We start from the raw sequence: 27,966 nt of genomic DNA on the forward strand, positions 1-27,966 counted from the left end.
TTTTTTAATCGTCATTTCCGGGGTTTCACGCGCATGCGTGCTAAACACTGCCAACTTGAAACTAAGCGAGGGAAAACCAAAGTGGACTCGGCGCTAGTAAGTTCGAATGTTTTCCGAAGGTTCCCATTAGCAAATAGAGTTTTGAGTTACTCAGTAATTAGCTCTGTAATGCGTTTCCTTGGTTAGACGGTATTTTTTGAATGTCTCATCGGTCTTCTCCTGCATAACATTCAGAACGCACTGTTTACTTTGTAACTGGCTCAGGTAGCGACCGGAAGATGATCGGGGCACAGCTAAACTATCAGATGAATCATTTTTCAGAACAAAAAGGCCTCTATAGGTGGTTCGTAGGTTTGTGCGGACTGACACGTCCTCCATGAAAAAAACCGAGACCCAGAGAGCCAGGCTAGACCGTTTACTCTTTTAATCATCTAATTATTTTTTTTATTGATATGCTAAATAAAACAAACATACAGAGCAAATAGAACATAGTAGCAGGCTATGCATTTCAAAACATACATTCCAATTAATGACACACATTAAAAGACCGGAAACTTTCACAAGTATTAATAGTTTTTGTTTTGTTTACATGGTTAGAAATGGTACATGAGTAATTCAATTTATTTAATTATTACGGAGGGGGGGGGGGGGGGGTTGTGTAGGGGACAATTTTGGTTTGTGAATATGAAATGTACTAATTATAATAAATAGATTATTTGCTAGTTTTATTTTCTAGTGCGAGTTCTCTTCATGGAAGCCAATTACTTCTTTCTCTTTCGGCTTTTCCCATCAGGGGTCGCCACAGCGAATCATCCTTTTCCACCTCACTCTATCATGGACATCTTCTACCCTAACATTAGCCAACTTCATGTCCTCTGTTAAGACATCCATGTATCTCCTCTTTGGCCGTCCTCTTGCCCTCCTGCCAGGCAGCTCCATCTCCAACATCCTTCTACCAATATATCCACTATCCCTCCTCTGAACATGTCCAAACCATCTCAGTCTGGCTTCTCTGACTTTGTCGCTAACACAGGCAACATGAGCCGTCCCTCTGATGTACTCGTTCCTTATCCTGTCTAACCTGGTCACTCCTAAGGAGAACCTCAACATCTTCATCTCTGCTACCTCCATCTCAGCCTCTTGTCTCTGTCTCACTGCTACCGTCTCTAACCCATAGAGCAGAGCTGGTCTCACCACTGTCTTGTACACCTTTCCTTTGAGTCTTGCTGGCACTCTTCTGTCACACAACACTCCTGACACTTTCCTCCACCCGCTCCAACCTGCCTGCACTCGCCTCTTCACCTCTTTTCCACACTCCCCATCACACTGAACTGTTGACCCCAAGTACTTAAACTCCTGCACCTTCTTCACCTCAGCCCCCTGTAACCTAACGCTTCTACCTTGATCCCTCTCGTTCAGACACATGTATTCTGTCTTACTATGACTGACCTTCATGCCTCTTCTTTCCAGAGCAAACCTCCACCTCTCTAGCTGTTCCTCCACCTGCTCTCTACTCTCACTGCAAATTACAATGTCATCCGCAAACATCATTGTCCAGGGAGATTCCAGTCTTATATCATTTAATGAAAGTGCTTTATAAAAACAGAATAAATTTGATTGGTACCCCACCAGGCAAGATCTGGCATGGAGACCCAGGTGGAGGGTGACTGGCAGTGATCTTGTTTTTCTTCCGTTTTCTAATAGTTGTTCTAAATGTTGATCTTTTCTCACTAACATATAATATTTGATGGTTAACCCGTTAAGTCTATTTTCTTTATATGTGTCAGGCTACATCAGTATCATGCCTTTCCATGCTCTGGTGGATGGGGCAAGTCCAGGTGTTCAAGTGCCGCTACACCTGACCAGGATTCCCATCAATCTCATCAGCACCAGCTCAGATTTGGCAAATGCACTAGTTAAGGTTTGTTGTTAGAACTCTCTTTGAAAACATGGTCTAAAGTGTAAATTAAATGTTTATGGACATTAATGAAAAAATAGGTCAATACATTTGGTTTCCCATTACTTTTAAGGGAAACCTCTGTAAAATATCTACTGTTGATTTAAACTGTTATTGTAAACTAGATTTTGTGTTGGACCTATTTCAATGTGACGAATTTTCCCTTAACTCAACCATTAAAGGGGAAAGGAAGCTAAGAACCAAACGTCAACTTCAACAGACTTTTAAAATCTGGTTGATAAATGCAACTAAGTAGAATAAGATAACTGTCACAAAGACTGGTATTTTAAATTTATAATATTAATAATTATAAAATAAGAAAGAAACCTTAGAATCTATCGTATATGCAGTTTTATTAGCAGCATCCTCATAATATTTGAGTTGGTCATTGCATATTATGCAGAGTATGGGAATGACTGACGCAATAAATCCATAGTTTGAGTAGAACTCTTTTCTGTCAAGTGAACATTTCCCTTTCTTAGAAGTGGAAGCTGGAAGGCTTTTCCTCTGTCTCCTTACCCACCGAGCAAAAGATGCCTGTTAGATAACTAATATACATCTATTGTGGATGTCTTCAATGATTTGTGATCTTCACTGGTGTCCATGGATTACATGAAATCTTTCCACCTTTATCCACTTTTGTCATGGTAGGGAGAACACGTCAATGTAAGGGTGGGGTCATCTAAGATAGCACAAAAGTTACAAGAGTTTGGAAAATACCTGCCTGTGAGCAGAGGTGCAAAAAGTGCGTACTCGCCAGGCTACAGAGGGCACCAAACCCAAGTTGTAAAAATTATTTCTAGTCCGTATTTTAATTCAACAGCTAATGCTGGAGCGCGCCATTAATTGTTTTTGTTTGAATCGTGTAGTCATCCGATGACAGCGCGCTAAAGGTGGAAAGGCAAAAGAAAACCCAATCAGGGGCTCAAAACAGAAAAGGCTAGAGGGAGAAGGACAAGGATGTAGATAGAATGAAGAAAAGTTTCTCTAATGGTTGAGAGACAGCAGCTACGTTATAGCCATGTTAAAAACAGGCTAGGAAACATTCAGGCTAAAGCAACTAGTGAAATGCTCACTAGTGTCTTACAGCTGTACTGAGCAGGATTTACAGAATCACTACATTTGATTAGAAAAATAAAAGAGCTTGTTTGTGCTGATTTTGTTTCAGACAGACATGAATCATTTCTTTAACTAGATGTACCAAAACACTAAAAAAGATTTTATCCTATGACTGTAACAGCACTAAATAATGATAAAAACTGCTCCTATTTAAAGAAGAGGGGAGAAGTATGTGTGATGGTGGGTTAGATGGTGTTTTTGTTTCTTTTCATGAGGAATGAAAATTAGAATACACTTAAAAGCTCAAAAAGTTGATTTTGCATGAGACAGTAAAAGGAGAAAAATGATGATGGCATACCAAAACCACAATCCTGGAAATATGCTTGACTTGGCTTTTCCAGCTGTTTTGTTTCAAGTAAATCTGCTGCAGCAGAAAGATCTTATATGACACACTTAATGGAGTTTATTTTATTTTGAAAGGAACTTGCATATTGCTGTTAAAGTAAAATAATTTAAAATTGTTATATATAGAAGAAAAAAAATACTTCAGTTATTGCAAAAAAATTTAAGCCACATTTTGTAAATGAATGGACTAATGGCCACAGAAACAAATACAATGTCTATTTCTGTACAGGAAAGTGGGACTTTGTAGGCTCTTTCAGATAGCAACAGGAAAATTATACAACAGACTGGCGACTTGTTCAGGGTATACTTCACCTGTGCCCAACAGCAGCTGAAGTGGAACCAGCAACCCTGTGACCCCAAAAGGGATCCAACAAATTCTAAAGATGAATGGATAGATTTATTTCATATCTAGTAAATGTTTCAAAAAGTCCCTCATAGACGTCTAGAAATATCTTTCAGAGCAGAAGCTGAGGACTTTAGTGTCTTTCAGAATACCATTGGGAGACATCTGATAGAGGAAGCAAATAGAGTTGACTGAGATGTTCAATAGACATCTACAATAGATGTATACAAGTTATCTAATTATCCTACAAAATTATCCAAAAATCCGACGTGTACAGGTAGGTGTGTAGGAGACATCTATATGCAGAACACTATTGGTAGACCTCTAATATAGTAACAATATAGAGTTATCAGAGATGTCCAGGCGACATCTACAGTAAATGTATATTAGCTATCTAATAGACATCTTGTGCCCAGTAGGAAGAAACTACCCAAATGTCTTGTTTACCACGCGCAAGGCATGACTGGTCCGCTACACGATTAGCTGTAGGAAAGTCGTCTGCTAGATTAGATCAGATTAGATGACTTTATTCATCCCACGATGGGGAAATTCATTTATCTGTGGCAGCAACAATGACATTCATAAATAACATCAAAAAGGACATAAAAAATGACATTCATATTAAATAAATAAATAAATAAATATTAAATAAATGCAACTGCGAAAGTAGATTTGATGCTAGAGATTTAAATGGCGATGTGCTATAAACCTCAATGATTCGATGTCTATCAAATGCATATTGCATATCTAAAGCTGTTAACATTGAAAAAGCTATTCTAGATACAGTGAGGTCAATAAGTATTTGATCACCCTGTGATTTAGCAAGTTCTCCCACTTAGAAAACATAGAGGGGTCTAAAACTTTCCTCATACGTGCATTTCCACAGTGAGAGACAGAATCTGAAGAAACATTCAGAAATCACGTTGTACGATTTTTTTAAAACAATTTATTTGTATATTACTGTGACAAATAAGTATTTGATCACTTGGGTTAAACAACTTTAATATTTGGTACAGAAGCCTTTGTTAACAATTACAGAGGTTCCTGTAGTTCTTCACTAGGTTTCTACACACTGCAGCAGGGATTTTGGCCCACTCCTCCATACAGATCTTCTCTAGATCTGTCAGGGTTTGGGGCTGTCGCCGAGCAACACAGAGTTTAAGCTCCCTCCAAAGATTCTCTATTGGATTTAGGTCTGGAGACTGGCTTGGCCACCCCAGAACCTTGATATGCTTCTTACAGAGCCACTCCTTGGTTTTCTTGGCTCTGTGCTTCGGGTCATTGTCATGCTGAAAGACCCAGCCACGACCCATCTTCAACGCTCTGACAGAGGTAAGGAGGTTTTTGCCCAATATCTCACAATACAGAGCCCCGTTCATCCTCTCCTTAATACAGTGCAGTTGTCCTGTCCCCTGTGCAGAAAAACACCCCCAGAGCATGATGCTTCCACCCCCGTGCTTCACTGTAGGTATGGTGTTCTTGGAATGATGCTCCTCCTTCTTCCTCCTCCAAACACGCCGAATGGAGTTAAGACCAAAAAGTTCTATTTTGGTCTCATCTGACCACAAGGCTTTCTCCCATGACTCCTCTGGATCATCAAGATGGTCATTGGCAAACTTCAGACGGGCCTTGACATGGGCTGACTTCAGCAGGGGAACCTTCCGTGCGATACATGATTTTAACCATGATGTTTTAATGCATTACTTATAGTGACCTTGGAAACGATGGTCCTAGCTCTCTTCAGGTCATTGACCAGCTCCTCCCATGTAGTCCTGGGCTGATTCTTCACCTTCCTTAGCATCATCGAAACCCCACGAGGTGAGATCATGCGAGGGGCCCCAGTCCGAGGGACATTGACAGTCATCATTAGCCTCTTCCAGTTTCTGACAATTGCTCCAACAGTTGTTCTTTTGTCACCAAGCTGCTTGGCAATTGCCCCGTAGCCACTTCCAGCTTTGTGAAGGTCTACAATTTTGTCTCTTGTGTCTTTTGACAGCTCTTTGGTTTTGCCCATGTTGGTAGTTAGACTTCTGACTGATTGTGGGGGGGGGGCACAGGTGCCTTTATGCAAGCTAACCACCTCAAACAGGTGCCACTAATTTAGAATCATGAGCAGAGTGGAGTTGGACTATTTAAAAGCAGAACAGCAGGTCTTTGCTGGTCAGAAATCTATCTGATAATCAAGTGATCAATGGATTTGTCACAGTAATATACAAATAAATTGTTTTAAAAAAATCGTACAACGTGATTTCTGAATGTTTCTTCAGATTCTGTCTCTCACTGTGGAAATGCACATATGATGAAAATTTTAGACCCCTCCATGTTTTCTAAGTGGGAGAACTTGCTAAATCTCAGGGTGATCAAATACTTATTGACCTCACTGTATAATAAATGTGTCTATGCCCAGTGGGTACTGGCTCTGGTCTTTTCCCTAGCTTGTGGGTTGAATTTAGCTGTAATGTAGCACCCGCTTTAAGAAGATGTGTGTCAACATGCGTTGAGAGTTAGTCATAGATGGATGTGGTGGAGAAAAACTTCAATCAGGATCAGATACTTAAAAAAAGAAATAAAAATTATAGTTCGGTTTTTTTCCCTCTGCGACTCAGTTTGAAGTGTCCCACTGAATATCCCTGCTTTGCACAGCTTCATTCAGACCTACATCGGTTTCAGCATGTTGTACTGTTCCTTCATGTTCCAGGGAAAGGTTGTCCGTAAAGGACCTCTAGTCTCAGTTGCACCTAATGACTTCATCCTGAAAGCTGTCATTCAAGGTAACACATAAACACACGTCTTTTAAATCTAAAATTACTTTTCTATATCTTGTGTTTGTGAAAGTAAAACTTTGATATAATATCCTGAAGAAAATCCCTTTTCTTGATTTATATTATGGTCCAGCTTCACTCTATTTGGCTCATAATAGACTGGTGCCGACAGTAATTTAAGAGAATTTTTAGTTAGTGGGTGAAAGTTGACTCATCAGAGCTTTCATTTGTTTTGTTTTTTCCTTCAGACCTTAATCAGCTGAGGCCTGACTCTATTAAATACTATATATAACCAAAATAGGGAGATGTTAATGTTGAGGAGTTCTAATGTTGTTATCTCGTTTGCATTTTACATTTTTAGTTAAATACAGATTGTTAAATATCTCCAACATTATTTTGTGATAAAGTAATGTTGATATTGATCCATAAGAGTGAGATTGGCTGGTTGGTCCGTGTCAAAATGTCTGAAATAAATTGTCTTCCAGGTTGAAAAGCCAATTTTGATCTATTTTTCAGAAGAAGACTCCCAGCCACACATTTCGACCCAGATCCCTGCCATCAACATTGTTGTTTTTGGAGAACTGGCGAGGGATTTCAGTCAGTGTGTCAGCCCTGGGGTTTGTTTACTAAATTGTCAAACATTCGATTTTTTTCTTTTCTTAAGACTTTAATGTCTGTTTTTTCCACACTGAAGACATACTACCAAACTCATGTACAAACTGATGTATTTAATCTTTTACTAAGGGTGTATTTAGACTGGACACATTTGGATCGCTTAAGGTGAACTAAAGTTTCTTTTCCCTGATAATCCGGAACAAATTTTCCGTCTGAACGCACCCAAGCGCACCCTGGAAAACCAACCCAGTGTTTTGCTCTACAATAAGCAAAGAACATGCAGGTGTTGAACATTTGAATTCAGGCATATGCACAGAGTCCAACTTTTTAAAGAAAACATTTATTTAGAAATATTTTCTAAATCCAAAACTAAAAGTAACTTAACACTGGATTGCTGCAGCTCATGCCAGGAAATTATTTCTGATCTGATTTTAGAGCCAGCTCTGGGACGCTAAACTTATTTTCATGTTTGGACCTTATGTTGCTTAAAGTTAAAGGGAATAAAATATATTTAGGAAAAGACAAAAATTCTTACAGCTTGAATTTCTCAACTCAACTGTTGGGGTTCTGTCACACTTTATAGTTCCTCCAAATGATAATTTGAATTCTTGGTTAGCCATTATCAGATAAGCCTTAAACTTGTTTTAACAGAACAGAAGAGAGTTTTTCTCATTTCTTTGTTGTCATTTCACCACAGGGATAAAACGACAGAGAGTCTCTGGTCCCGTTCAACTACACATTCAATTAAATATCAAAATAACCTCATAAAATAAGTAAAGAAGAATCATCTGTGGCTTTTTGTGCATGTTTGGGAAAACAGACACCGCACCCAACCTCATTAAATCATGTAAACATGGAGGATTTCTTACAGGATGTGGTGATGGCCTCTGGCTTCACTGTCAGCAAATCTCCCACAGCTAGTAAGGACAAGCTTCACCACTTTAACCTGCTGCTGTCAGAGAAAGATGCCAATATCTACGTAAGTAGTTTGAAAATTGCATTTGGTGTATTTAAACACATATGGAAGCAAATGAACAGTTTACATCCTAAACTGCCTGACATTTACTGTCAATAGACCATTACTGACTGTTGTACATGTTGATCCCATAATTGTTGACTGTATTGGCCGTTTTACCGGGGTTTCACTGTCAGTACTGGTTGAGACTGAATGTATGTCATGGATTAATGTGTATTGTTCTTTTTTTTCTATTGTTTTGGTAGCTCATCAATTATCTTTCTCATAGATACATATTTTTATGCAATCAATACAGAAAGTACCGTAAATTCAGCGCAACCACCCATATTCACGTGTTTGACTGCTTTTATACATACACAAGCTGCGTCAGAGTACAAGCCGCGCATGTGATAGCCGATATTGTCATCCTGACAGATCACGATCAGCATCCCAGAGTGAGTGCAATTCATTAGCACATTGTGGGTGGTGCCAGTTTTGCCTCTGGGTCACGTATTTGAGTGTATCGACATCTGTCAAACAGCATGGACCTATATTCTGTTCACAAGTCCCTCAGTCATGGTGTTTTTATTTCATTTTTTTTTTTTACTTATTGACAATCTAGGTATCTAACATAAAATTACAAACAGTAACCATATAATCAACATTACATCCCTCAGTTATAATGAGGAAATTTACATCCGCGATTCCACATTTCCCATGAGTCTTAGGGGCTAAAGGCGGGGCCAATGCCCGGCTCCCCATACTGTTGTACGTGTTTAAGAATGAGCAAGTAGCAGCAGTGCATGGAGGGGTGAACGGGAAAAGCTCTCCTTCCGCTTGTGTCGCAGCAGCGTTATGGGAGTAACAGGACTGGTTAGAAAACACAACGGTAAAATAAAGCAGCGGCGACTGAAAAGCGCGCGCCTCAGCGCGATACGCGCGCCTCAGTGCGGCGCGTGCGTCAGAATTCAGAAGCCTCTGCACTCCGCGGACGCCTCTGCGCTCCGCTCTCGCCCCGCGCGCTCCTTGTCTCCCCTTCCTATCTACTCCGACACCTCTGGCCAGGGCGGCTTCAAGGAGGAGCACTTCGTCCCCATTGCGCCGGTGGAAGGAGCAAATCGTTTCTGTGCAAAGCAATCGGACTTAATACTGTACGTTTTGTGTATGAGGGTCGGATGCGTTGTTACGTGTGGGAGCCTTCAGACTGCCATCGGCCCCGCAGCTCAATCAGCAGGAGAAGATGTCTCCAGCTCACACGGAGGCTGTGAGTTTTTCAAAGCAAAATTCCGCTTTTACGGTTTCCTTAGAAACCGTAAATGGAGTGTAAATTCACTCCATGCGCTGTTCTCTCCGTCATGCAGCAAACCGGCTTTTCCAAACCCGTTGGTGACGGTGGACTTTTTTACGCTGCTTTTAACGATTGCTTTTAACTTGAAAGCTTCATCATAATGTAGCGGCGATCATGTGCACGTTGGGTCTAATGGCCCCAAAGGATTCTGGGATGCGGCCGGGCATGCGTGTTTCGTTTTGTTGAACCATGACTGAAGTGTCTAAGACCTGAAGTCAAGTCCATGTTGTTTGGCTGCTTAGAGGTGTGTTGAATAAAAATGCCTCGTGCTTGGTGTTAGATAGAGAATTCAAACTATTCACTGAGTTCGAAAATACGTACATGGCGGCCGCCAATTAAATCCATAAATTAGCCGCGTCACTGAATAAGCCGCAGGGCTGTAAGCGCAGGAAAAAAGTAGCGGCTTGTAATCCGGAAATTACGGTACTTTATATGTGAGGTTTAAAAAATACAAGCACACACATTAAAAAAAGGAAATGAGAACAATAAATCAGAGAGACACAGAGAGAAAAGAAGAGGTTTCATAGATTCTGCTTCTAGGTGATTATATTTTATATTAAATCATAACAAAAACAGCCTGAAAACAGTGTAATGTAAATAATAAAATTGATTGCTTAGTATTGACATGGTCAGTGTTTGTTATTTGGGGCTAATTTTGGCTTAATTTTGGGGTAAGACGTACAAAACTTGTTAACAGGGGGTTTTGTCTCAATCTTTATTAGTAATATAATTTCCAACTTTTACATATTTTAATAAATTTCAAACCAAATAGGAAAACGAGTCATGTTAATAACAATATCCCAAACGTATTGTGAGTGAGGCTAAATAGGTTTGTATATAGGTCAGTGTGTCTGGCTGTATAAGTTGTGCAGTATCTTTGCTATTCCAGCACTTCTTGATTTAAATGTCTGAGGTTTTTCCAGGGATCTGCTGTAGCCACTCCTCCAGTTTAGGAGTTACTTCCTTAAGTTAAGGAAAAATCATTCAGTTAGGGGGACCTTTGGGCAGTGCTTGAAATGGAATATCTTTGTTTTTCAGTGTTTTTGCCAGAATCCATCTATTTATCCCAGATCTGCAGTGGCCAGGAAAGATAGCTGCACGGTTTCTGCTCAGGTAAGATGTAACAATAATATGTCAGGATGTGGCAAATTTCATGCAGTTTTGCTGAACAAGTCCCAGAAACTGCGCCAAAGCAAATGAAGATGTTTTATCTATCTTGCATCAACCAGAGTGTCTTGACCATCTTTTTCAAGCTACAATAACTCATTTCAGAGACCAATAATATTTCAGAAAAACTATGATAGACTGCAGCCTTTCCTTGCAAAAGTTACTCTGAGGTCAGTTTACATTTAGGGTCCTACAACCTGCAACATTAACCCTTGTGCTATCCTAGGCACTTTAACATTGGGAGTTGGGTCATCTAGACCCACAGTGCTCTGAACCTTTTTTCTTCAATGATTTGTCATCTTCACTGGTGTCCATGGATTACATGAAATCTTTCCACCTTTATCCACCTTTGTCATGGTAGGGAGAACACGTCAATGGTCATCTTCACCCCATAGGATAGCACAAGGGTTAAGAGCTTTTAAGACCTGTTTTTCTCTGACCAAAACCCAGGAGGAGCCTTACTTCCCTGTAGAAAAATCACTTTTTTGCCCACACACACAGTGGGGCAAAAAATATTTGGTCGGCCACAAGTTTTGTAAGTTCTCCCACTTAAAAAGGTGAGAGAGGCCTGTAATTTTTATCATAGGTAAACCTCAACTATGAAAGACAGAATGAGAAAAAAATCCAGAAAATCAAATTTTCTGATTTTTAGATAATCTATTTGTAAATCATGGTGGAAAATAAAACTTTATGATTTTTAATGAATTTATGAGTAAATTATTGTGGAAAATAAAGTGTTTGGTCATCTACAAACAAGCAAGATTTCTGTCTCTCACAGACCTGTAACTTCTTCTGGAGAGAATCCTCTGTCCTCCACTGGTTTCCTGTATTAATGGCTCCTGTTTGAACTGGTTATCTATAGAAAGACACCTGTCCACAACCTCAAACAGTCACACTCCAAACTATGGAGACCAAAGAGCTGTCTAAGGACACCAGAAACCAAATTGTTGACCTGCAGCAGGCTGGAAGACTGAATCTGCAACAGATAAGCAGCTTGGTGTCAAGAAATGACGTTGAATGTCTGTGTTGCCCAGAATAGTATATTATATATATAGATAGATTGATCTTCAGTTTTCTCTTTTAAGGGTTGCCACAGCTACTCACCTTCCTTCATATAACCCAGTCTTCTGCATCCTCTACTCTTAACATAATCTACCTTCATGTTTTCCTTCATTGCATCTATAAACTCCCTCTCTGGTCTTCTTCTGGACCTCTTGCCTGGCAGTTCCAGACTCAGCATTCTTCTACCAATAGATTCACTGTCTCTCATCTGGACATGTCTGAACCATCTCAGTCTGACTTTATCTCTAGAACCTCTAACAAGTGCTGTCCCAATTTGCTTACGTGTGTTGTGGGATGAGTGTGTGTGTGTGTGATAAAACCGGTGTGTCTGAGCAAGAGTGGTGCAGGAAGGGAGGGGGGAATGCGTGTGAGTGTGTGCAGCGCATACACGCGCGGTCAGTCATCGTTTTGGAGTTGTCAAGAAAGTTTTTCTAAAAGGACTGGGACTGGTTCTTTGGCTTAACACGCTATGGAGGCTCTGAGGGTCCGAGCAAGGGGGGTGATCCCCGGAGGAAGATCAGCCTTCGGCCATGGAGAGAAGATCTTCCCTGCGTCTTCAAACCACGGTCAGAGAACAAAGCAGGAAAGGTTCAACACGTGTCTGCTTTCACTGTTCTTGGAGCTTTTGCAAAGCCGGCTTCATTCATGAGGAGCCGCACAGCAACGAGACGGACTCTGACGATGATGCAAGGGAACCTGGCGTGTTTAATAGAATTTTAGCCCAGCTGTTCGTTTCAGATACCAAAGACGAGGACTTTGATGGATTCTTGGATGCTGATTGATGACTGAAAAAATGAATCACAACCAACTCAGTTTTGCTCCCACTGCCTTTTTAAACATGCATGTTTTACCGGTATGTGTTAACGTGCCCGCGCCTTAAAACCCGGTGCGCCTTTTGTATGTGTTAAATACAGAAAAAGCACCCATAACCGAAACTGCACCGTATAACCCAGTGCGCCTTATGGTCTCGTGAAAATACCATACAAGAAACATCTCACCTCTGTGCAGCTAATAAGGCTTTTGCCAAAGTATTAATTCTTTCTGACAGGAATGTTCAATTATTTAATTCAGTGAAATGCAAATAAATGTATGAAAATTCTTTAAATTTTGATTTATTGTCTTTGTATCTCACTTTTCAAATGAACCTACAATGAGGATGACAGATTGTCGATTTTTTCTTTTAAGTGCGCAAGCTGTCAAAATCAGCAAGGGATCCAATACTTATCTTCTCCATTGTAGAATAAATAAAATAACAGGCCAATTTCTTCAATTCTTAAATCCAAAAACATGAAAATAAATAACCAGTTAAGGTCACTTAAAAGCCATGTTGTTTTCCACAGATAACCAGTTCAAACAGGTGTCACTAATACAGGTAACAGGTGGAGGACGGAAGAGCGTCTCAAGAATACGGAACAGGTTTGGAGGAGCAGAAGTCTTGCCTTGTCTTACATTAGAACATGTTCTTCAAAATGAAATACTCATCTCCTGGATTCTTTTTTTTTATTATTCAGTTGAAAGTTGAAGTGTATTTATTACGAACATTACAGACCAAACTCATTCTTCATGTGAAACAACAGTGACACACACCCATCCACTGTACATATACAAACCCTTTCCAAAAAAATTAAATATAATGGAAAAGTGTATTCATTTCTATATTTCCATTTAAAATCATTGGGCACCAGGCCACAGGCAAAAGAAATGCACACTCAAACGATTTTTCTGTTTTGTTTATTTTCTGAGACTGAAGGAAGTTTTATTTTGAAAAACTACAGCATTCTGTTCACCACATCTAGCTGTCCTGAGGCATCATGTGACTTGAAGCAGCTGCTCAGACCGCTAAGTTAGGAGCTAACAAGCTAATAAAATCCAAACTATGAAACGTATTTGGAAAATTTATGGAGAAGAGACAGAGAAGAGGAAACCAAATACGAACTTTTGGTGATGGCAAAGTCTCTGTCTTAATCCTGCTAGACCTGAGCGCTGCCTTTGATACTGTTGATCATGGGATCCTTTTGCACAGACTCCAAGACTGGGTTGGCATCTCTGGATCTGCCCTAAGTTGGCTCAAGTCTTATCTAGAAGACAGGAAATATTTTGTTGAAATTGGGAGTTGTGTCTCAGACTACATGGGCTTGAATTGTGGTGTGCCCCAGGGATCGATCCTGGGACCCCTTCTGTTCAACCTCTACATGCTGCCACTAGGGCAGTTAATACGCAGTAATAACATATCTTATCACAACTATGCAGATGATACTCAGATCTATGTGTCACTGACAACAGGTGAATATGGGCCGGTGGATTCTCTCAACCACTGCCTCCAACAGATCAGCGCGTGGATGCAGAACAACTTTCTCCAGCTAAACTCAGACAAGACCGAAGTTATTGTTTTTGGCCCACAGAAACAAAGAGAAATTGTCAGCAGCTACCTTCATTCTCTGTCTCTCAAACCCTCAAATCAAGTCAGAAATCTAGGGGTAATCATGGACTCTGACCTGAACTTTAACAGCCATATCAAGTCAGTAACATCAGCGGCATTTTACCACCTGAAAAACATTGCCAAAATCAAAAACATAATCTCAAAGCGAGACCTGGAGATACTTATCCATGCATTTGTCTCCAGTAGGTTAGACTACTGTAACGGCCTGCTCACCGGCCTCTCCAAACGAGCTGTAAAACAGCTTCAGTACATCCAGAATGCTGCTGCTCGAGTCCTGACCAAAACCAGGAAGTATGATCACATTAGTCCTGTGCTCAGGTCTTTGCACTGGCTCCCTGTACCTCAAAGAATAGACTTCAAAGCAGCTCTGCTTGTGTACAAGTCTCTCCATGGCCGAGCACCAAAGTACATCTCTGACATGTTAGTGCCATATGAACCATCTCGTACTCTGAGGACCTCAGGGACCGGCCTCCTGTTGATTCCCAGAGTCAGAACTAAACAAGGGGAATCAGCGTTTCAATATTCTGTAGCTAAAATCTGGAACAGCCTCCCTGAAGTCGTAAGACAGGCCTCTTCTGTGTTCATGTTCAAATCTAGACTTAAAACATTTCTGTTTAGCCGTGTATATGACTGAAAGGTCCTATCTGCACCTTTCTTTCCTTCCTTTCTTTTTAAATCTTTTTTTTTCTTCCTTTTCTTTTAAAGTAAATTTTACGTTGATTATTTCTATGATGTATTGTGATTTTAATGCATTTTTCTGTTTTGTGAAGCACCTTGAATTACTTTGTGTACGAATTGTGCTATACAAATAAACTTGCCTTGCCTTGCCTTGCCTTTTGACTTCAAAGAAACATGAAGCTGCTGTTTACAGACAAAACCAGGAGTTTTCCTCCAAATATGAATTTATTGAGACTGTTGTTCTGACGGACCATATGCTTCACTGACTGACCCTTGAATGTGTCACACACGCTGAAAATAAAGTTGCAGACACGGTGGATTCACGTTTATTATTATATTTAGAAAATACCAGTTTTATGACAGTTTTCATTCATTTTTTTTCCCTTTATTTATCCATCACACCTCAAAAGTTGGACGTGACTGAAGTTAGCGTTTGGTTGTAGCGTCCACTTTGACGTCTTCATCTTCGGCAAAAAGTCTAAGTTTAAACCAGCTGCAAACATTTTATAGAGAATGAAAATATAATCAAGAATGAAAATATAATCAAAGTTGTTTCTGATTAGTGGAAACTTGAAAAAGGAAGATTTATGAATTTTCCTACGGCAAAGTTGAGTTATCGATCCATCAGTCAATTGTCCTTGAATGTCTTAAGGAACCGCCTCTTACAAAGTTTTGTTCTTCTCAGATTGTAAATAGGACCAAGGCTCCAAGATACACATACACTCCCCTGGGTGACCTGAAAGCTGGATCAGTGGTCAATGTGTATGGTGTAGTAGTGTTCTTCAAACAGCCTTTCAAGTCCCACGGAACAGGTAAGTCAAACCACAGCATCTCTCTAAGACAAGTAATGCATCTGCAGGATGTTTGAATGAGACACAACCACTGGAGGTTTTTCTTTCTTTCTTACATATGGCTCGTCTCTGCCTTCCTCTGAGTCTGTGCTGGTCCATGCTGTCTGCTACCCTGTTTCTCTGTGTACCCTGTCAGTTGGTTTTCTAGTTTCCCTGCTTGACAGCACCTTTTGTTAAATTAAAAAAGCCCCTGTTCTTTTGGAACACCCTGGCTCCCGTCTCTGCATTTGGGTCCTGCCCCCTCGACATAACAATTTTTATCACCAGCAGTTACAGAGCAGGAAACAGAATTGAAGTCGTGGAATTAAACAATTGCATCTTATTTATACGCCCTTTTAAAAAATTTAGTAGTAATTAATCATGGTCTAAAATTGATGATGGAACACAAAAAGTTGTGTATTTGCTGTCCTGTTTGAACAACTTGGTGATCATCATGAAAACAAAATAGGATTAGCAAAAACATGCAATAAAAAGGTAGCAGAGCAAAAATGACTTTGGTGACAGATAGAATGACTGAGTAATAGCTGTTTATTTCTCAATAGAAGTCTACATATTACCAAAAGTATTGGCTCACCCATCCAAATGATCAGAATCAGGTGTCTGGCCACATGTGTACAAAATCAATTTTTGCAAACATTTGTGAAAGAATGGGCCGCTCTCAGGAGCTCAGTGAATTCCAGCGTGTAACTGTCATAGGACGCCCCCTGAACAACAGATCCAGTCGTGAAATATTGCACAGTGGACTGTCATCTCTATCAGAACAAAATGGAAGAGCTTGGGAACAACAGCAACTCAGCCACAAAGTGGTAAACTGACAAAAAGGGGTCAGCGGGCGGTACATTTGGGACTGCATTCTGCTGAGTGTGAAGTTTGATGGCGGAGGAATTATGGTGAGTGATTGTTTTTCAGGACTTAGTTCCAGTGAAAGGAACTTTTGGTAATATAATCATTGCCGATACGGAAGGATTGCCTGAATGTTTGCTTTGTAGCGAGAAGTTGTCGAATAACAAAAAGAGTAATGTGGAAAGACATTTCCAGGGAAGGCATGCTACATTTGCAGCCGAGTATCCAGTTGGGAAAGAGAGAAAAAGTGTGATTGCATTACTTCTGGAGAAATTAGACGAGCGCAAAAATACATTTAAGAAGTGGATTGCATCTCCAAACTCCACTACAGCTACAAGTTTTGTTGCAACTCGGGGGGATAAAAAAGCGTGGAAAACTGTTCAGAGATGGTTACTACTTGAGGGATTCTTTCATCAACATATCAGAACACTTATTTAAAGACTTCAAAAACAAAACCGAGAGACTACAGAAAATCAAAGACATGCCTGTCTCCGCTAAAACAGTGGAGGAGAAGGGCCATTTATATGGCAGGCAACATCACCGATCAGCAAATCCAGGACATTCATTCAGTGCTAGCATACTCAATTGCCTGTGCTGAGTCGTGTGATGCGGTCGATATTGAACAGACTGCACTTTCATGCAGGTATGTGAATTCCAAAGGGCCGCAAGAAGAACAATTAATACCACTGCAAGGCCAAACACGGGGGGAGGACACATGTGAGGCTGCTTGAATGACAATGGAATAAACACCAAGCACCTGATTTCAGTGGCTACAGATGGGGCACCCAGCATGAGAGGATCAGAAAGGGGGTTTGTGACTTTGCAACAGAAAGCGTTGGATTGAAATCTGCCTGCATTCCACTGCATCTTGCATCAAGAGGCACTGCGTGCACAAACATTCCCATCGGAGTGTGTGCAGGTGATGAACCTCGTCATCGAGATGATGAACAAGATAATTGCAAAACCACTGAACCACCGTCACTTCCGTGCATTGCTTGATGAAGTTGAAAGCAAATATTCTGATCTCCTGCTACACAACAAAGTCCGATGGCTGTCCAGGGGTGAGGTTTTGCGTCGCTTTGTCGTCTGTTGAGAACACATGAAAACATTCCTGAAAAGCGAAGACCTTAACTAACCGCAGCTGGAAGATACTGAGTGGCTCGAAAAGCTGCACTTTTTGGTGGATATGACTGTGACAAGCCACCTAAACAAGCTGAATGAAAGTCTGCAGGGGCGCAGAAACACTGCGCTGCAAATGCTTGAAGCTGTTCTGTCATTCAAGCGCAAGCTGACTGTCTTTGCCAGAGATATACAGCGAGGCACGCTCTCCCACTTTCCCTCCCTGACAGAATTCAAAGAAGCCCATCACGATCTCACACTCAACTGGGATTTTTTACAAGGTGCGATTGTTGAAATGCAAACTGCATTTGGAAGCAGATTTTGCAAGTTCCAAAAGAAAAAATTATACTCTCTTCTCCTGTCACGCCCCTGGAGATCGACCCGTCCTCTTTGGGAATGGCTGAGATAGCCGACAAAGATTTATGGGTATCCAAATTCAAACACCTGACAGTCATCTATAGTCATTTCGATAGTAGGCTAATATAGATACATATAGCATGTGTTGCCTTCACTATAAGGCTTAAATAAGGGTTTTAATATTTTGCGGCTCCAGACATATATATTTTTTTCTTTTTGATCCAATATGGCTCTTTCAACATTTTGGGTTGCCAACCCCTGCCCTAGGAGAGCAGTGAACTGCAGACACAGCCACGCTCAGGGACCATTCGGTGTTGTAGCCTCCTCTAATCCAACCCTCTATTGCTGTGTGTCAAACGGTGAGGCGTTGGGTCCCATTTTCACAGTCTTTGGTATGACCCTGCCATGGATTTGAACTTCCAACTTTTCTGAGCGGACTCTACCACAAGGCCACTGAGCTGGCTGCGGTTGAAAGTGTTAACCCACGTTTTTGTTGAACTTTTTAAATTTCTCTAAATAAACTCTTTTTAGTTTTGTCATAAACTGCCATCTGTATGTGAAATGTGTGTGTAAATGGGTGAATGGCATTTACACTGACCAAAAATATAAATGCAACACTTTTGTTATTGCTCCCATTTTTTATGGTATGAACTCAAAGATGTGAAACATTTTCCACATACACAAAATAACCAGTTCATTGAGTGATGCCTGTCTGTGAGGCAGCCAATGCGTGTGAAAGAATAAGGAAGAAATGCGTGGAGGGGAGGGGCCTAGAGATAATCGAGCGCGCATAAACATCTGTGGGAAGGAAACGGAGACAAATATCGTCACAATCTGATATGTGCGAGCGTCTGAGCTACGAGCAAGCGAACTATTGATTCGTTCTTCCGACCTGCGGTGTGTGGCGTCGTGTTGGTGAGCGGTTTTCTGATGTCAATGTTGTGGATCGAGTAGCCTATGGTGGTGGTGGGGTTGTGGTATGGGCAGGCATATGTTATGGGCGACGAACACAGGTGCATTTCATTGATGGCATTTTGAATTCACAGAGATACTGTGACGAGATCCTGGGGCCCATTGTTGTTCCGTACATCCAACAACATCACCTCATGTTGCAGCATGATAATGCACGGCCCCATGTTACAAGGATCTGTACCCAATTCTTGGAAGCTGAAAACATCCCAGTTCTTGCATGGCCAGCATACTCACTGGACATGTCACCCATTGAGCATGTTTGGGATGCTCTGGATGGACGTATACAACAGCGTGTTCCAGTTCCTGCCAATATCCAGCAACTTCGCACAGCCATTGAAGAAGAGTGGACCAACATTCCACAGGACACAATAGACAACCTGATGAACTCTATGCGAAGGAGATGTGTCGCACTTCATGAGGCAAATGGTGGTCACACCAGATACTGACTGGTTGTCTGAGTCCCCTGACCCCCTCAATAAAACAAAGCTGAAGATTTCAGAGTGGCCTTTTCTTGTGGCCAGTCTAAGGCACACCTGTGCAATAATCATGCTGTTTAATCAGCATCTTGATATGGCACACCTGTGAGGTGGGATGGATTGTCTTGGCAAAGGAGAAGTGCTCACTATCACAGATTTAGACAGATTTGTGAACAATATTTCAGAGAACTGGTTATTTTGTGTATGTGGAAAATGTTTCACATCTTTGAGTTCATACCATAAAAAATGGAAGCAATAACAAAAGTGTTGCGTTGATATTTTTGGTCAGTGTATGTTGTACTTTGTATTTTGTGTTGTTTTTACTACCTAAATCTCTTTGAGAATTGTTTGAGGCCTTTGGCTTTTCATATTTGGTTGTTCATTTTCTCTTAAACAATAACTTCTTGTAACAGACTTCTGCTCCAGCCTGAAGATCACCGATAAGTCCAACCACAGCATTGGCTGCACCATCTTCTGTGAAAAGCTGGAGGAACATCCCAAAATCTTTCAGAATGGAGACATTGTTCGGATGCACAGGGTCAAGGTCAAATCCTAAAAAGTTATTATAAAAAAAACACTTTGTAATTGAACCTTATACGTTTTCAATATTTTACAAGGCATACAATAATGATAATATGTTGAATGATCAATTCAGGTTCAGCTCTTTAACAACACCATCACACTGGTCAACACATTTGGTTTCTCTGTGGTAACATTTGATGGGAAACCGAGTGGAAGTGTGGAGCCTCGGACATCCAGCCGGACCGTCCACTTTGATGAGGAGGACCGGCGAAGAGTGGAGGAGTTGCAGACATGGATTTCCAGTCAGAACATCCTTCTCCCATTGACAAACTCGGTCTCTTTGTCTGCTGTTCAGCCTAAAGCATACTTTGACTTAACCTGCCAGCTGCTGGCTAAAGCCCCCGTTGACAGCACCTGCAGTCTACTGAGGGTGAGAAGCTTGAAACGAATCAGATCTAAGCACATGTAACCCCAGCTGACTGCAGCTGGAACTGTGATCTGTTTTGTTCTTTTATTTCTAAAAAAGATTAATCTAGGATACATAGATGTATCTTATTTAGACTTCACAACGAATTTTAAAGACTAAATGTTTACACCCAAAGAACTATTTTGAGAATGTTAAGAAATGACCACTCAAACATTTGGCAGATTTACTGTATTTTCAGATTAGATTAACACGAAAATTGCAAGTCAAAATTGTTTGCATTGGTTTATTCAACTTAGGTAATATTTTTGCTTGTTTTGTGTTTCTCCATCAGGTTTGGGATGGGACCAGGTGTCCTAACACTTTTCTGAAGGTAGATGTTGATCCCAACGACGTGGAGGGGCCAACCACCTTTTCTAGGGAGAAAGAGAGCTTCATTGCCAATGTTCTTGTGTATGACAACCACTCGGAGTTTGCCAAGCAGCTCAAGGTCAGGGTTTGACTAATGATCCTCATTGCTTTTTCAGGAAAACATGTTTGACACACAAATATGTTGGCTAAAACATCCTGTGGAATTGGTTCAGCAGAAACCCCCGGTGTATTACTGGCTCTGTGCTGCAGTAGGAACTGTCTATAATCAAATCAAACTTTATTTAGAAAGCGCTTTTTATACAACAGTTACACAAAGGGCTTTACAAGCCTAAACCTACGAATCCCCCAGTACAATCACGCAATCTCGTTTGCTAAGCTGGCGCCGAGAGAACGGCTAGCAGGCAGACAGAGAGCCACTGCGGCGTGGGGAGGCAGCCTGCTTGGGCCACCTGAACTTTATATTTTTCTTATTTTCAAGCAGGCTAACTTGTAGCTCAATGTTCTAACATACATAAGTGGCAACTTCTATCACAACTTGAGATTGAAGCGGTACGTTACAATTGCAACACAACAGGAGGATCAGAACAGCAGGTTCCACACCCCCACCTTGAGCTTGGGTACACAGCCCCAACAACCACAGATATGCTGAGCGAGGCACCAACTGACCTGAAAGACAAGATCATGTCTAGAATGAACAACAGGCAACCCCGACACCAGCTACAGCGGTTAACTGATAAACCACCTGAAAGTCTGCTGGAAACTGTGAAAGAAGCACTGAGGGCAATCCCTACCACAACAATCACAGAAACCAATGAACTGGTTTACACTTCAGTAGCAGTGATCCTGACATGATACATGCCTACAGGCTAAAGCAACTCACCGCACTCCATGAGCGCCTGGCAGCACTAATGAACCAGCTGCTAAGCGATGGGACTCACCCCGAATGCTTAACAGGAAGGCGAACAATCCTGATCCGGAAGGATCCCTCAAAGGGTGCAGTCCCATCCAACTACAGGCCAATTACCTGTCCCTCCACAACATGGAAGCTCATGTCAGGCTTCATTGCAACCAAGATAAATAGGCACATGGATCAATACATGAGCAACACACAGAAGGGCATTGGTAGAGATTCCAGAGGAGCCAAACACCAACTCCTGGTTGACAAAACAGACGCTTAAGACTGAATGCTTGGAGCTGTTCAACATCAACAGGACTCTAAGAGCCTTCAGGAAATTCAATGAAGCTTCAATGAAGCTGTGGAAAACCACCCTTGAATTCATACTTGGTGATGGTAGAGGCTTGGCTGCCATGTCGCGCCTACAGTCGCTTTAACCATCACCGCGCATTTATGCTGGTAGGCAATAGCGTTAGGGACTTGCCCAAGGGCCCTCGCTGGGTGATGATATTGTCATTCCCCTCCGGGAATCGAACCCTGCGTGGTAGTCTCTCACCTTACCAACCGGGCTACCCAGCTGTTATATGCACAAAGTTAAATATGAGAAGTTTACCAGGCCGGCCATTGAAGCTGACCTCAAATCAAAAGTATGCAAGCAGCATTTTTGGCCACAACCACACAGGAGTCTGCTTACATTTGGCTGATTCCTCCATGCTGTTGCACTTGAGCTTGCCTAAGCAAAGAAATCCTTGACAGATTGTCAAACTTGTGAAGATGTGCCGTTGGAATAGACAAAGCTTTTAGTGACGATAACTTGATTAAAAACTTTGAAGCGGTCTCAATGTCTCAACGCACGTTGACTTGCAGAGGTTTCGATATTCACAATAACATTGAGGGAAAGCTGAAACAAGTCAGTGGTCTTGTATGTCTTCCATTACCTTATACAGTGATATGAGAAGGTTTGGGCACCCTGATAATTTCCAAGTTTTTTCTTCATAAACCGTTGGTTGTTCGGATCATCAATTTCAGTTAAATATATCAAATAGCAGATGAACACAGTGATATTTGAGAAGTGAAATTAAGTTAATTGGATTTAAATAAACGGTGCAATAATTACTTAAACAAAAAAATAGGCAGGTTTATAAAATTGGGAACCCCTTCTGTTCTGTCTTTAGCAATAATTTTTGGAACACAAAATTTGTTTTATGAGAAGAGGTATTTAACCCTTGTGCTATCTTAGATGACCCCACCCTTCCTTTGACGTGTTCTCCCTACCATGACAAAGGTGGATAAAGGTGGAAAGATTTCATGTTATCCATGGACACCAGTGAAGATCACAAATTATTGAAGAAAAAAGGTTCAGAGCACTGTCTAGTGGGTCTAGATCAGTGTTTTTCAACCTTTTTTGAGCCACAGCACACTTTAACTTTGACAAAAATCCCGCGGCACACCAGCATCCAAAAATTAAAAAAAAAAGGAGAAACTGATGGTCTGTACGGATCTACAGCCCCTCCGCAATCTCACATGCATTTTTGTGATAATTGTGGCAGAAAAAGCTGGAAGCTGCAGTTGTTTTTTCTAAAAGATGTAATAAAAGTTAAGTTAAAGGATTCAAAAACTGTTTATGTTCGTTGTTGTTTTAAGACGTTAAGAGGAGGGACTCATTGTGCGCTAAGACTGAGTAAGCCCTGGCTGGTAGTTGCTAAGACTTGCGCTGTCACTTTAACCCAATGCATCATGGGAGATGTAGTGGAAAAATCCGCCGAACGCAGACAGACTCGCGTCTCTGAGCTTCATTGTTTTGTTCACTTGTTCCACGGTCTGACACCGGACTCTGTGGAAAGCTACACCGCTAAAGCCGAGCTTTAGCTGGTATTTTTGTTGGAACTGAGAGACTTTATGAGCTAAATCGGAACAAGGAGGTGAAGACTTTAACCACTTCTGATTGGTCAGACTGATGACATGTGATTAAGCCTTCAAGAATGATTGGTGGAGACAGTTAAGGGGCGGGACTTTTCAGAAAACAGAGTTTAAGATGCGGCTAAATCGCGGTACCCTCATTCTTATCAAAATGTCTGTAATAGAATCAAATAAACACAAAGAAAAAAAGTATTTTATGATCTTTCATATTCCTAACTTCTCAGTGTTTTATCAGGGCCTGTTTGGATGAACAAAGAGCTGATATCCTAGAGATGGAAAATGTTTTTAGATCAGTTAATGAGGGCAATTTCCCACGGCACACTTGACCATCTCCCGCGGCGCACTAGTGTGCTGCGGCACACTGGTTGAAAAACACTGGTCTAGATGACCCAACTCCCAATGTCAAAGTGCCTAGGATAGCAGAAGGGTTACGGTGGCCAAGAACAAGTTTTTCTCCTCTTTGCATCATCCCCAAAGAATGTCAACATGGAAACCTCAAAACAACTGTCAGATGACCTGAAAACAGAGATTGTTCAACATCATACTTTAGGTGAAGGATACAAAAAGCTTGCTAAGAGATTTCAGCTGTCAATTTCCACTGTGTGGAATATGGTGAGAAAATGGAAGACCACAGGCCAGGCCACAGTTCAAGCAGAGCCCTGGAGTGGCCGGCCCAAAAAAATGTCAGAGAGGCAGAGGCGAAGGGTGGTGAGAACAATCAAACTCAACCCACGGACCAGCTCCAAAGACCTACAACGTGATCTGGCTGCAGATGGTGTTACTGTGCATCGTCTAACCATTCAGCGTACTTTCCACAAGGAGATGCTGTATGGAAAAGTAATGCAGAAGAAGCCTTTTCTGTGCACATGCCACAAACAGAGTGGCTTGAGGTTTGCTGAAGCACACTTGGATAAGCCAGCTTCATTTTGGAATAAGGTGCTGTGGACGGATGAAACTAAAATGGAGTTATTTGGACATAACAAGGGGCGGTATGCTTGCCGAACAAAGAACACAGCATTCCAAGACAAACACTTACTACCCACAGTCAAATTTGGTGGTGGTTCCATCATGCTTTGGGGCTGTGTGGCCAGTGCAGGTACTGGAAATCATGTCAAAGTTGAAGGTCACATGGATCCCAGTCGGTATCGGCAGATTCTTACAAACAATGTTCAAGAATCAGTGACAAAGTTGAAGTTGCACCGGGGCTGGATACTTCAACAAGACAATGACCCTAAACACTGCTCTAATTCTACAAAGGCATTCATGCAGAGGAACAAGTACGATGTTCTGGAACGGGCATCCCAGTCCCCAGACCTGAATATTATTGAAAATCTGTCTGATTTAAAGCGGGCTGTCCATGCTCTGAAGCTATTAAATCCGACTGAACTGGAGATGTTTGGCAAAGAGGAATGGTCCAAAATACTAATAATAATAAAAATAATAGAGTTTTTATATATATATATATATATATAAAACGCCCCTCTCACGCTTCGCGGGTGGTTTCTCCTCCAAGCTCGTGTCCTCTACCAGAGGCCTGGGAGCTTGAGGTTCCTGCGCAGTATCTTAGCTGTTCCTAGCACTGCGCTTTTCTGGACTGAGAAAAAAAAAATATATATATATATAAATAAGTATAATATATGTAACATATATATTTTTTACTATAAAATAAACATCTTAATGCTCTTTTCCCCCCATTGTTTTCTTTCATTGTTCGTCTTGATAGACTAAGTGTTAAGTTTACTTGTTTTTTCCTATCAGCCCGGTGCTTTTCTGAGGATCTACAACCTCCGAGCTATTCCAGTAACCAGTAAAGAGTGTAGCGTTACCGGAAGCCAATCGGAGGAGGTTGAACACATAGTTTTTCATCTGCATGGAGGCACATCATATGGCAGAGGAATCCGAGTTCTTCCAGAAAACAGCCCTGATGTTCAGATGCTGAAGAGGTAAGGTAGAATGTAGTAGACTTTTAGTGCTTCAAAAATCTGCTTCTTTAAAGCTTATCTCACTTATGTTTCTAAAATAAATAAAAATGAAGTATTTTGAAAGCACTTGTAGCTAGACCTGGGCAATGGTTCAAACTTATAGTAAGCTACACATTGTAAATGAATACAGAGGTCCTGCCCTGTAATGTACAGTTTTCACTGTTACACAAAATTGTTTTTGTATTTGCTTGAAATGGAATGGGAAGAGGCAAATTTATGTAATTCCATCCCTAATCAGATTCTGAAGTGCTAGTCTAATTTATCTACAAATGTTTGAACTTTGTCAGTTTGAACAGGAGAGAATGTAAAAATGCTCATGTCTGTCTGAGAAACGTTCAGAAAGTATGAAGTTAGGAGTTTTACAGCCTAAAAAAAATCTCTTAAAATCGAAAGAAAATAAAGATGAGATTTCAGAGATTTCATTTATTGCTGGTTATTTTTAGAACGCAACTCCCACGATAAACGTGTGTATTAGGCTAATATGTGAACTGTTGAACTCCTTGATAAGTGGAAGCTTCATAAGGAACAGCATAGAAGAGCACTACCACACTGCTTAGTGCTTAAGAATTGAGCTGTCTGATTCAGTGCTTCGTTAAGATCTTTGTTTTAAAAGAATAAAAAACATCCCTAATCAACCCATGTGACTGCATTGTAAAGATTGATTTGAGAATTTCATTTATTTCCCTCGTTATTCACTATGCATGCTTTATTACTGATCCTAAATATTTGTAATACCCAAAATGCCTTGGTTCCTAATATCCACTTTTGTGTTTGTAGAGCTATTGCATTTCTCACAGAAGATGTTGGGAACTGTGCCAGTGAGCTGAACGATTCAGAGCTTCTTGAGGTCTGGAGCACTCCACCAGAGTCTTTGGGTATGGCAAACATCTGCAGATCATGCTTTCTGATGTCTTGACCAGTAGTTAGTTCAGGTTTCTGCCTAAAACAAATACAGATCTTTTTAGAATAAAAAATTTGAATATCATGGAATTATTTGTTCATTTTCCTAATTCTGTTTAAAAAATAACTTTCATAGAATCTAGATTCAGGGCTATGTGTTTAATTGATTTAAGTAATTCATTGTTTATTTTTGCAGGTCGATTTTGTTTATTTTACGAAGGTCCTCGCATACATGTTGTACATTTGTTTTGATTGTCATCATTTATCCTAAATAAGGCAATCACCAGCTCTATACACTTGTTTTGTTCTTTTATTATTTTCAGCAATTCGTATGAATGCGTCTTCTCTTGCCTTTCAGATGACGAAGCTGTAGAGTGTAGCACAAGTAAGAAATGTAGCAGCACAGCAGGTCAGTGGTTTGGAATAAAATGTCTAGATATTACTGTTAAATGAAAACACATTTACCCCACTTACTAAGTTGTCTACCTTTATGTCAGGAGGCATAATTCACTGTAACACTTGCTGTAAACACTTTTTCTGTAACACTTTCAATGTTGTTTCTTAGAGGGAAGCTGCAGACTCCAACTGCAACGAGTGACGCTGTCAGAGCTAAAGCAGAGCCCTCCTGGCCAGGCTTACCATGTCCGAGCACAACTCAGATCCTACGAGCCTAGCAAACTCCACCAGGCTCTAAAACTCTTCTGCAGCAAGTGTTCATCAATGTAGAGTCTGAATATCCTATTATTTCATTTTGTGTTCACTTGTATTCGTATCCTAATAATACATGTTAGTGGATTGATGAATGATTCATCATTTTATTTATAAACTGTCCCTGTCTAATTTCTGTCCTAAACACTCATTCCAGTCAAGAAATTCCAGATGATGAACGGGTGGCAAGCATCTTTTCTGAGGCATGCAAAAACTCTGAAGACTGCAGTCTGCCGCCATGGGCACTGTCTGGAAGTATCAAGCTTCCTCTACCGCCTTCAGGGGCCCCACAACGAACTCTCAGGGTCCATCTGTCCACTCAGCTCAAGGCAGAGGGCAAGGCAAATGAGCTTCTCTTTATCACGGGTAAAATATGACACTTGACTCTTTTTTTTAATGTTAAACAAATATATCTGAGAGAAAGTGATAAACCATACTAACCAAAAATCTGTCTTTTCTGCAAAGAATAAAGACAAGAAAAATAACAATCACTTTTAAAACTTAGTGTATGATGCTCCACAGGTACAACTCTAGAAGAAACATGTCGCCTAGCAACAGGCTACAAGAACATTGTTCCTGTTACATCTTCAAAAAGTGGCCTGGTGTTGATGGATCTGTCTGCACCTTTCTTGTTCAGAGGACCGAGGAGATTTTATGGGTAAAAATCCTCACTTACTTTGGTAATGCTGAGTTTTAAAGAAGAGGGTTTCTAAACAAAGAACTTGATTTCGTCTGGCCCAATCTTAGGTTCCCTATGTATAAAAAAATAAACCATAGAAACATTTAAACCACACCAACATTTTTTTCAAAACAATTCTTGGATAGAATTGGGAC

The 27,966-nt window shown here is 40.8% G+C and overlaps 1 protein-coding gene across 4 annotated transcripts in view; it reads left to right on the forward strand.

Annotated features, from left to right (window-relative positions):
* Positions 1 to 17: 17 nt before the first annotated feature.
* Positions 18 to 27,966, forward strand: part of pot1 (protection of telomeres 1 homolog) — a 51,678-nt gene continuing 23,729 nt past the window's right edge. For 2 of the 4 annotated variants that reach the window (XM_078948346.1, XM_023955552.2), the window contains exons 1-16: positions 18 to 96; positions 1,788 to 1,921; positions 6,463 to 6,535; positions 7,043 to 7,143; positions 8,013 to 8,120; positions 10,483 to 10,557; positions 15,477 to 15,603; positions 19,823 to 19,953; positions 20,065 to 20,361; positions 20,690 to 20,845; positions 25,301 to 25,485; positions 26,302 to 26,399; positions 26,783 to 26,833; positions 26,990 to 27,146; positions 27,290 to 27,498; positions 27,655 to 27,790. In XM_078948346.1, the coding sequence (XP_078804472.1) occupies positions 1,802 to 1,921; positions 6,463 to 6,535; positions 7,043 to 7,143; positions 8,013 to 8,120; positions 10,483 to 10,557; positions 15,477 to 15,603; positions 19,823 to 19,953; positions 20,065 to 20,361; positions 20,690 to 20,845; positions 25,301 to 25,485; positions 26,302 to 26,399; positions 26,783 to 26,833; positions 26,990 to 27,146; positions 27,290 to 27,498; positions 27,655 to 27,790 (2,024 nt within the window). In that variant the 5' untranslated portion in view covers positions 18 to 96; positions 1,788 to 1,801. The remainder of the gene's footprint in view (positions 97 to 1,787; positions 1,922 to 6,462; positions 6,536 to 7,042; positions 7,144 to 8,012; positions 8,121 to 10,482; positions 10,558 to 15,476; positions 15,604 to 19,822; positions 19,954 to 20,064; positions 20,362 to 20,689; positions 20,846 to 25,300; positions 25,486 to 26,301; positions 26,400 to 26,782; positions 26,834 to 26,989; positions 27,147 to 27,289; positions 27,499 to 27,654; positions 27,791 to 27,966) is intronic. The other 2 variants (XM_023955554.2, XM_023955553.2) reach the window with 2 other exon arrangements.

The sequence above is a fragment of the Oryzias latipes genome, chromosome 6 (genome assembly GCF_053564925.1).
Source record: "Oryzias latipes strain Hd-rR chromosome 6, Olatipes_Hd-rR_3.1".
NCBI lineage: Eukaryota > Metazoa > Chordata > Actinopteri > Beloniformes > Adrianichthyidae > Oryzias > Oryzias latipes.